This window comes from Harpia harpyja, chromosome 9 (assembly GCF_026419915.1).
Source record: "Harpia harpyja isolate bHarHar1 chromosome 9, bHarHar1 primary haplotype, whole genome shotgun sequence".
NCBI classification, from domain to species: Eukaryota; Metazoa; Chordata; class Aves; order Accipitriformes; family Accipitridae; genus Harpia; species Harpia harpyja.
Window position 1 is genome coordinate 27,371,323 of NC_068948.1, and position 10,694 is coordinate 27,382,016.

Consider the following 10,694-nt stretch of genomic DNA (forward strand, 5'->3'; position numbering starts at 1 on the left):
GATGGAGGGGACGGGGGGGGGGGCACAGATCTGGGGCAGAACCAGAGCTGTTTCATGCCCCAGCTCTCCTGGAGAGCTTGAGGCCTCTCATGTCCTTCTGAGAGCAAAGGCACCCAGCTTGCAGTGTCCCCCAGCTGTCCCCACCACAGATGCCGTCTCCTGCTGCAGTCGGCAAAACCCAGCCAGGCCCCCTCCATGTGCCGGCTGCTGCAGCTGGGCTCTATCTCCAAGCCCCGGGGAGGACACCTGGCCAGCGCTGGCACCCACACATGGGTGCATGCCGTGATGCACAGGGTGCGTTCGACCACCTGGGTCCCTCCATCCCCACGGGTGCATCCTGCCGTGGCCGCACACATTGGGGTGCCCCAGTGCGGGGGTCCCCAGCAGTGAGCACGGCATCGTGCGGGTGCTGGTGGCAGCATGCACGTTGCCATGAGTGGGGGGTTTCCATGTGGAGGTGTGTGTTGCCATGGGTTTGCCGAGCCAAGGCGTTTCCATGGTGGCAGCGCAGTGCTGCCGGGCCCTTCCAGAGGTGCACAGCCCCCCTGGGATGCCCAGCTCCAGGGTGCACTGGGAGGGAGCCGCTGCTGCTGCCATCACCATGCCCTGGCACCTGGGTGCCCTGGACACTGTAGCTCCTCCTGCCCACCCCAGCACCCCCTCCGCCTCCACCCCCCTGGGCCAGCCAGAGCCCTTTTCCACGTGCTGTGTTTTCTTCACTTCAGTTCTCTGGATGAATAATTAATAGAGGCTTTTTTGGTCCTCTGGGCCCTTCCGCTGGCCCCCTCCCCCTTCCCGGCAGGGCTCCGGTGGGGGGCTTGGGCCCCCAGTGCCTCCAGTGTGGATGGGGGCTGGGGCACAGCCCTGCCATGGGCATCACCGGTGCTGGCCCCCCATGGCGCTGAGTGGGACCCTGGGGCCTCAGCAAGACACTGGCCACCACCGTCCTCGTCCCCCTCCATGGGCTGGGGCAGCGTTCGCATGTCTGAAGGGGTGTCAGGGAGCCCAAAAAGGGGCCCTGAGGGGGGAGCGGCTCCACTCCCACCCTGAGCTCCCCTGGCAGCTTTGGGGAGCCAAGAAACCCCCGCAACCTTGGCACTGGGCAGCAGATGCCCCAAGCCCAGGGCTACACTGCGTCACCTGCCTGGGCCTGGGAGCTGCCGTGCCCGGGCGGTGGGGACACGGAGACATGAGGACTTGGTGTTTGGCCCCACGCTGCCCCAGCCACACTCGCCACTCCAGTGAGATGGCTCCCACCTGGAGCAGCTAGGGCTGGCTCAGCAAGCCCAGCTGCAGTTTCGATAGCCTCCTGGTTTCGTTTGCAAGCTCCTGGGGCTGCCAAATCTCTGGATCATGTGCGAAGCCAGCACTGCCGGAACAGGGGCCATCGGGTCGGCGCCGGCAGCGTGTGCACACTCAGGTGCGCTCCTGCATGGGAGCTCACAGTGAGCTGTGTGTGCTCGCGCCGGTGTGAGCATGCTCGTGTGTGGACACGTGTGCTGGGGCGTGGATCACCTGGCACATGGGACCGGCCGGGTGGTGCCGCACGGCAGTTGCTAAGGGATCTTGCCGAGGATGGGCAGCTGGAGCTGGCACCCAGCTAATCCCTTCCTGTGTGGCCAGTGGGGACCGGCACCCAGGGAGCACCCACTGCCCCCGTGGCTGCTGGCAGCTCCCTGGGTACCTCTGCCCCACAGACCCTTGGGGGGAAACGAGGCAGGGGTGTGGGCCGGCCCCCCATGGGTGGGAGCTCGGCCACATGCAGGCTCCTGGGGCAGGACAGGGCAGGCGGGAGAGCCTGGCACTGTGGCTGTGCCCCTCCGGCACCAGGGCTGCCCTGGCATGCTGGCCCCAGCCCGCCCATGCCAGTGGCGAGTGGCTGGGTGCCCACCCTCCCACCTGCTTCCGTGTCCCCGGGGTGTCCAAACCCCTCTGCGAACACAAGTGACCCCCACGGTACTGGCAGCAGCACCGCAAGGACCCTCTGGGGCCCCGGCCCCCAACCCACGGCTCTGCCAGCAACAGGGACCCCGGGGGCCGGTGCCCTGAGCCCCAACGCTCCCACCCAGGGAGACCCCAATGTCGGTGGGATCCGGTCCCGGTGCCCCCACCCGTGGGGACCCTCAGCCCAAACCCAGTGCGGCCCTGGTCCCAGCCACCCGGTGCCGCTGCCGGTACCGCTGCCGGTGTCGGTGCAGGCGGACACGGGGCGGGGGCGGGGGCGCGCGCGCGCGCGCGCGCGCGGGGGCGCGGCGGCGGCGGGCGCGCGCGGGGCGGAGCTGGGCGCCGGGGGCGCGGGGCGCGGGCGGCTCCGGCTCGGTTCTCCTCCATTCATTGGGATCGCGGTGGGTTCCGCGGCGGCGGCAGGATGGCTGCTCGGCTGCCTGCGTTCTTGCCCCTGCTCCCGTTGCTGCTGCTGCTGCCGGGCCGGGGGCCACCGGGAGCCCTGGGCAACCGGCACGCCGTGCACTGGAACAGCTCCAACCTGCAGTGAGTGCGGGGCGGGCGCCGGGCAGCGCGGGGGAGGCTGCCGGTACCGGTACCGGCAGGCTGTGGGGGCGTCCCTGGAGCCGGGCGGGGCGGGGGGGCGCCGCCGGGAAGGACGCTGCGGGGGCGCGCCGGGGATCGCGCCGAAGGATGCGCGCGGCGGCGGGGGGCGGCGGCGGCGGATGGGGCGGGGGGGGCGACACCGGGTCGGGGGCGTGCGCGCCGGGACTGCGGGACCCCCCGGGTGCCAGTGTCCGCGCGGCGCCCCCGTGCGGGCGGGGCTGCCGGACCCCCCTCCCCGCGTGCCGGTGCGCTGCCCCTCCCGACCCCGCGCACCTCGCCCTGCCCGCGGGGGCGGGGGCCGCTCCGGGGGGGGGGGGGCGGGGCGGGGGACAGCCGCCCGGGCCGGCCCGACCCGACCGGCGGGGGCTCGGGTCCCCGGGGCCGCGCTGCCGGGCGGGGCGCGGGCGTCGGCAGGGTCGGGCTCGCCGCTGGAGCGGGGCTCGGCGGCTCCCGGTGCGGGCGGGTCGGTGACACCGGGGGCCGCGCCCCCCGCTCCCCCCCCTCCCTCGACGGCGCTGACCCGCCCCGCGGCGGGCACCGGGGTGCCGCGGGAGGAGGACGGCCGGGCCTCCCCCCCTTTCCGTGCGCCGGGTCGGGCCGTGGGTCCCGCTGCGGCGACCCCGCCGCCAGACGCTCCCCGCGCCTGTCTGGGCGCGGGAGCGGCACCAGCGGCGCGGCGGCGGCGGGGGGGGGCCCACCGGGTGCCCGCCGCGCCCCCCTTCCCCTTTCCCCCCACTCTTCGCCCGGGAGGGCAGGGGTGCCATCCCTGGGGCAGCAGCCGAGGGTGGCGGGGCCGGGGGCTCGGGGGGGGGGGCAAGCAGAGGTGCGGAAACTGCCGTCGCGCCCACGGCCGCCCGGCGCGGAGCCGCCGGGAGCCCGGGCGGTCGGTGGCCACGGCCCCCCGCCCCCGGCACCTCCCTCGTGCCCTGTGCCGGGGAGGGCTGCGCCCTGCCGTCGCCCCCCCCGGGCGTGGGCTGCCCGGCTGCGTGGGGTGCGTGGCACCCACACCTGGGGCTGGCACAGCCGCACTCGAGGGGAGCAGGCACCGTGTGGGCTTTGGGGTGGCAAAGGGCACGGCTGGGCTGAGCCCCTCCCGGGAAGGGGGGGGGGGGCGCGTGTCCATGGTGGTTCCGTGGACCTCTCCACAGGGATCGGGGAGCTGCCCCCGCTGCGATCGCCCATCCCTTGCCACTGCGAGCGCTCAGGGGTGTGGCGGGGACGTGCGCCTGGCCGGAGCATCCCCCAGTACCCCTCAGTGCTGGGGGTCCCGGGGGCTCTCCCCCGCCCTGTGCCCCTTTGTGCAGGAGGGGGCGTCCCCCCTGGCAGCTCCTTCCCCTCCCATTGAGATTGTGTCACCAGGCGGAAGCTCGGGCCCCATAAATTGTGCGTGTGTGCGACATGCCGAGGCGCAGCACAATGGCGAGGTGCTCAGCTCACCCTGCCGTGCTCGGGCATCCCCCCACACCCCACTTCTCCAGCCAGACCCTACTCACTCGCCGGCCTTGTCCCCATGCCATGACATTGCTGGGACCTCGGCAGGTGGGAGGCTCCCGTGCCCCCGCCCTCACCCTGCCACGACTGAGGGGCCTCCTCTCCCCACCCCATCACCTGCAGCTGTGTGCTGTGACCCTTGTGCTGCCCCAGCACCTCCTGGGGGACAGGGCAGAGGGGGTGCCAGCAGTGTGCCCACCATGCCAAGACTGGGGTGTCGCAGCCAGACGCCCACACCCACTGCGCACGCATCTCTGGCGCGGCTGCAAGCGTCCGGCTCAGGGCACGGGCAGCGTGGTGGGGGCGGCTGCGGCAGAGACGTGTCCCAGGGACTCCGGAGCGCTGATATTTATTGTTAGGCAGTGCGGCAGCTCGGCCACAATTATAGCCGTGCAGCAAAGTGTCTGGATTAGATAAATTATGGGGGGAATTAGGCTCCCTGGGCCGCAGCCTGCAAATCCCAGCAACCCTGCTGCAATCAGAGCAATAAACAAGCCCTGCGCGGCCCCGTGGGGCTCTCCAGGGAGGGGGGGGATACCGGCAGGCTCAGTTGCGGGCCGCTCCTTGGGGGCTGCGCCAGGCACCCCAGAAATTTATTGCATCTCCTGCCATGGGGGGTGCCCCTGCGGCTCCCCTTGGCCGGAGGACGGAGCAAGGGGCTGCCCTGTGCAGCCCACTTGCAGCACCCGGGGTCCCGGCGATGCCTTGGGGAGCAGGGGGCTGGCGGTAGCTCATCCCCCGTGGGCACGTGGCTGTGCTCCTCCGGTCCCCTGGCCACCACAGCAGGCGGCTGGTGGTGCTGGCGGGCCGGGAGGGCCACCGAGTGGGCAGGGCACCCCTCCTGCAGCAGGTTTTGGGTGCTGACAGCGAAGCCCAGGGGAGGTGCAAAGGTGGGATCTGAGGCTCGGGACAGCAGAGGTGCCTGCTCTTGCTCAGCCAGGTTGTTGGTCTGGCTGCAATTTCCGTCTGTCCCATCGTCTCCACTGGTGGCAGCTGGTGAGCCCCGGGGGCGTGGGATGATCCTTGGACGGTCCTTGCCCTCTGCTCCCAAGTCCTGCTGGGAACAGGCATGGTGGCATATGGTGAAAGTGCGAGAAGGCCACATCCTGCCCAGCACTGGCATTTGGGGGGGGCAGCTGCGTCCCTGGGATGCCCCATGGTGTGTGACTGGGGGCTCCTAGGGGTGTCCCCAGCCACGCTGGGCCCTGGCGTGCCAATGTGCGTGGGATGCCACCTCCCTGCTGGGTGTTCTGGATGCCAAGGTGGGGACAATGGTTTGTTTCTGTGCATGGGCACAGGCCAGCTCCCCCCAATGCTCCTGTGGCCCCTGGGAGTCCCTCAGAGTGGGTTGGGGTGAGCCAGGCTGCGCCCCGGACTCCGGTGTGGGGACCGAGGGTGCTGGTGCCTTAGGCCTTGGGGTGCCCAGTGCTGTGAAGGGGGCAGAGCGGGGTGGCTGTAAGACAGGGGTACGTGGGGTGCTGGTGCCCGGCTGAGGCAGGTGGGTCGGAGCCCACCTGTGCATGGGGAGGGCTCAGCATTGAATGCAGCCCCCCCAGCCACTGGCGCTGCCGCCACGCTCGCCTCTTCAAGGCAGCTTTTATCTGGCTGACTTTGTGTTCCAAGCGGTGAGAGCTGGAGCGGGCTCTCAAGAGCCCTTGTGCGGAGCAGCCTCTCCCAGGGAAGCGTCTCGCGTGGGAAAGGAGCCATGTTGTTGCTCTGCGCCCGCCAGGGGGGCCTGGGGGTACCCGGACTCCTGGGTCCTCTGCAGCTGCTGGACCCTGACATCAGGGCTGTGCCCTGCCAGATCCCTCCATTGCATCTGCTGGCACTAGCGGGGCTGGGGATGTCGTTGCCTGCGGCAGGAGGGACCCCCTCGCCCTGGCGGATCCCGGGGGCATTGGGCAGGAGGTGCTGCAGCACACAGGGCAGTTATCCCCGGGGGGGTAGTTGCCCGTCCCGCCGTGGTGTTGTGTCTAGCTGTGGGGCTGGAGGTGGGGAAGGTGGTGATTACGCCTCTCAGTGGCTAATTACCCAGCCTCACCAGCTGCAAGCATCCCTGGGTGGGCTGGGGGGCTCCACCACCCCCGACCCCACAGCTGTGCCCCCCAGGCTGGTCCCTGTGGGGCACAGAGCCACTGGCCACCCGTGGGTGCTGGCTGTGGCACTAGCAGGAGCTGCTGCCCGGGGACACAGGGTGCCGTGCCCCATGAGTCACCACACCGGGCGGCACCGAGGCCCAGCAGCATGGCTGGGGCCAGCGGGGTTCCTGTGGGAGAAGGGGCCACAGCATCAGGGTGTGGGGGCTGTCCCGGGGTTCAACAGGGCCAGGGCCACCCGCTCCTGCCCAGGCTGGTAATTGAGTACTGGTTGCAGATTGATGGTTTAATTAAAACCCAATTAAAAACCTCATTGATCTTGTTAGCAAAGTGGGAAGGTACAGGCTTTAGTGGGGATTAAAGGGATTGCACGGCCATCGATAGGGATGGGGGGTGCGGGGGCACCTGTAGGGCGGTGCTGGGGGTCCCGGGGTGCTCAGAGAGGGCTGTGCCCGTCACCCTGGGGTGGGTGCTGCCCCATGACACCCACAGTCCCTTCACCCACTGCCATGTCCCCAGGCAGCAGCTCCCATCTCCCCAGGAGCCCCGATTCCCTGAGTGGGGAGGTGGCCCCAGGGACGCTGTGTGCCGGCGATGCCTTTTGTGCCCGCACCTTGCGGCTGCACCAGGCAAGCTGGGGGGAAGGATGGGGGGGGGGCCGTGCTGTGGCGCCGTGCCACCCGTGCGCGTGGGCTGCGTTGCAGGCGCTGTCTGCCGAGCCAGCGCGCGTGTGCGTGGCCGTCTGGGCGCCGTGACTGTGCAGTGCTGTCTGCGTGGGGAGGGCTGGCATGGAGGGGGGGCCCAGGCTGAGCCGCCTGTCTCCCCGGCAGCTGAGCGATGGGCACAGACTGTCTGTCTGTCTCTCCATCCGTCAGGGTGGACTGACCGCGGCAATCGATGTGCCTTCACCTCTCACTGTTGCATGGGGTGACTGGAAGGGGACCATGTAAATCAATGGCACTTTTTTGTTCATCAGCTGATTGATGGGCCCCGGACGTGCTGAAAGGGCGAAGCTGCCGGAGCCAAACAAAGGGCCTGGCTGGGCTGGGGTGGGGGGTGGGGTCCGCCCTGGCACCCAGTGCAGGGGGCCACCATGCTGTCACCTGCATGGGGGGACACTCTGCATTGCCCCTGTCCTCACCACTGGCACCACCAATGTGGGATGCTGAGCCCAGCTCCAGCCCTGCCACCCTCCAGGACTTTCCCGCACTGTAGGGATGAGCCTCTGCAGCACGGGGGTCCGGGCAGGGGTCTGGTCCTCCCGTCCCATGCTGCTGCCGCCATGCCCAGGTTGTGCTGCAGTGCACCAGGCGCTCCTTAGCAGTGCATCAGCGAGCGTGCAGCACTCAGCCCAGATTTATCACGGCAGATGGGAGCGGAGCAGCTGCCCAGCTCACCAGTGGCTGTGGCTTGCCAGGTAGCCGGGGTCCCGCTGGTGCGGGGCTGATGGGTGCCGAGCGCAGCCTGCGCTTGGGATGGTTCTGCCAGGGGACATCCATCTGCCCAGCACCGACGGGCTGCTGGAAGGTACCACTGCCTTGCAAAGCCCTGCTCTAAAAATGCAGTCGTGCAGAAGTGATGCTGCGTGTTCTGCTCCCGTGCTTAACCCTTTGGGCACTGCCAGAGCCCGCTGTGCCCCGCTGGCCTCTGTGGTGTGGCTGGAGCCTGGGAGGCCGGGGGGACCATCTCAACCCAAGTCGCCTGTTGCTGGGCTTTCCCAGTAGTTGCAGGGACCGGGCAGCCCATGCCCGTGCTGGGGTGGGTGTCGGTGAGAAAGGAGGCTGAGACCCTCGCTCTGGGTGTCTGTTCCCATCCTTCTGCCCGAAAACAGGGCCCATGGGCTCCCTGCCTGCTGCTGGGGCTGGGCCAGGCACGCGCTTCTGCCTACCCTGCGCTCCTGAATGGTGCTGCAGGCAGAGCTTGGGGTGTTCCGGCGATGGCATTGGGGCTGCTGGGATTTAGGGGCATCCAGCTGTGTGGGGTGCTGGTCTGCACCGGCAGGACTGGTGGTCACAGTGCAGGAGCCGAGCATGGCAGGAACACAGTGTTGTGGCCGAAGCTGCTGCTGGAGTCCCCCTGGATGTGCCCTGGGCCATGGTGGCCCCATGGCTCTACCTGTTTGGGGCTGTTCTCCAGCCCCTCCCAGCTCATGACGATGCTCTGATGCCTGCAAGCTCCCAGCACACAGCAGCGGCCGGCGATGTCTGTGGGGCTTACCGCCATGGGGAACAGGGCTGCCAGCCTCCACCATACCATCTGGGGTCCCCTGTACCCCTCCATTGCCATGCTGGTGTGCCCCAGCCCAGGGGGAGACCTTGGTGCCTCATGGGGCCGTGCTCATTAGCGAGGCTGTTTATCAGGAGCCACGCTTCTCAGTAAGCCCCAGCATGGGGTCCCGGGGGTGTGTGTGTGCCTCAGTGCTGGGTGCCGCAGGGGAAGGGGGGGGGTACAGCTCCCCAGCACCCCAGGACAGGGTTTCCCCTGGCACGGCAGGAGATGGAGCCAGGTGTCACTCCTGTGGGTGCAGACACCCAGGGCCGATCCTGGGGAATGTGCTTCCTCTGGTCCCTCGCTCCCCTGGCACATCCACACCGGCTGCCGGCGCCCAACCCAGTGTGGGGCAGCTGGCTCGGGGCATGCTGGCGTCCCAGCCCTGCGTCCTGCACGGAGTTAATTGCAATTTTCTCCTCGGGGCCATTTCTTTAATAACAAGCCTTTTTCTCCCCCCCCCCCCCCCATTCCCACCACATCAAAGGGGGAAGATGAAAGGTCCTGGCGCCCCACGGAGCAAGGGTGGCTGCCTCAGCACCTTGCTGGCAGAGGAGTTGCCCAGTGGCCGGCGGGTGCCGGGCTGGGCTGGGGAATAGCGGCTGCACAGCAAGGGAGGTGCCGCGTGGGGCTTTTCTCCCTGCCCCACGGGTGACAAGGTCTGCTGTTGGTCCCCCCATGGCCCCCCAGCACCAGCGGCAGCCCCAAGTGGGGAGGCGGCGCTGCTTGGGTCCCCCTTTGGTGTTCTCTCTGGCACCTGGCTTCTGGGGTGCTGTGTGCCAGGGTGCCGCAGGCCCTGGCAGGGTGCTGGGGCTCCCCAAACAGCGCCAGGGGCAGTTGTGCAGGGTGGGGCGTCTGCACGAGCAGCCCTGCCCGCTGCCTGCCCAGCCCTGCCGGGGAGACCCAGGAAGCTGGCTCCACTGCAGGCAGGGCCTTGGGGGGGGGGGTGGGACCCCCCATAGGGCAAGGGGACCCCAAGTGCTGGGTCCAGGACTGGTGGACCCAGGTTTGCCCTGACAGGCGGGGAAAGGGGCCCTAAGCCAGAGCAATGCACCGCAAGGAGTCCAGCCACGCGTGCCAGGATGCTGTGGTCCATGTGCCAGGGGAGCCAGACGAGAGACCCCCAATGCAGCAGGGCTGGGGGGCCGCAGCGGCACGGTGCAGGGAGGCACTACCGCCGCTGAGCTGGGCGGTGGAGCGAGGTCCAGTCAGGGTCTGGTGCTGCCACGGCAGCTCGGTGCAGAGCCAGCGCCTCACAGTGCTGGCTCGTAATTAATTGGCAGGAGCAGTGGGTCAGCACGGCAGCGAGGATTACCGCGGCCGGGATTTCCATCGGGCATGGATTAGGAGCCAGCAGAGCCTCTCCTGAGTGGATCTGAGGGGATTGCCGCTCCTAATCAATGTAAATGAGGCTCCCCCAGGGCCACCCTTTATGGCATTAACGAACTAACGGGATTAGCCAGAGCAGGGTGAGAAATCCTCTCTCTGAGCTGTGGCGCGTGGCAGGGCTGGGGCCATGGTGGGCAGCCGCGGCGGGTCAGCTCTAGGCTGCTGGAGCTGGGGAACGCCCAGGCCCTGGACCCGCCCCCCCCCCCCCCCCAGGGCTGCATGGTGAGGACCAGGAGCTGTGTCCTGCAGCATCCCCAGTGCCTGCGGGACCCTGGTGCCCATCAGCACCGTGGCCGGGTCAGTCTGTCTGTCCCGCTGTGTTTGTCCCCTCCTCGAGGCCACCGGCACGTTCCCAGCAGGACCCAGCAGCGCCGTCTTGTGTGCCCGTGTTCCTGCAGGTGTCCCACCCGTCCATGTGGCTTGGCACCCATAGCATCCGTCCCCAGCAGCGTCCCTCCTGCCCCAGGCTGGCCTGCATCCCCCGGAGACAGTGATGCCGTGCTGCGGGTCCATGGGGCTGAGGTTGCGCGGGGGTCCTGGTGTGTCAGGGGCTCCAGATATAGGTTGAGCAGGGGGATACCACTGCCCCCCCAGGGTCCTTGCTCTGGGACCTCCCCATTCTCTAGTCTCCGGGGCCCTTTTGAGGAGGGGGATGGTGTTTGGGAAAGTGCAGGGGGTGTCCCTGACCCCCCCATGCCCCCCTTCCCTTGCAGCCTGCGGCGGGAGGGCTACACGGTGCAGGTGAACGTCAACGACTACCTGGACATCTACTGCCCACACTACAACGCCTCAGTGCCCGAACACCGGCTGGAGCAGTACGTGCTCTACATGGTGAACGCGGAGGGCTACCGCACCTGCAACACCAGCCAGGGCTTCAAGCGCTGGGAGTGCAACCGGCCC

General features: G+C 68.9%; 1 protein-coding gene across 1 annotated transcript in view; it reads left to right on the forward strand.

Annotated features, from left to right (window-relative positions):
• Positions 1-2,273: 2,273 nt before the first annotated feature.
• Positions 2,274-10,694, forward strand: part of LOC128146536 (ephrin-A3-like) — an 18,310-nt gene continuing 9,889 nt past the window's right edge. The window contains exons 1-2 of the mRNA XM_052797967.1: positions 2,274-2,490; positions 10,508-10,690. Of these exons, the coding sequence (XP_052653927.1) occupies positions 2,369-2,490; positions 10,508-10,690 (305 nt within the window). The 5' untranslated portion in view covers positions 2,274-2,368. The remainder of the gene's footprint in view (positions 2,491-10,507; positions 10,691-10,694) is intronic.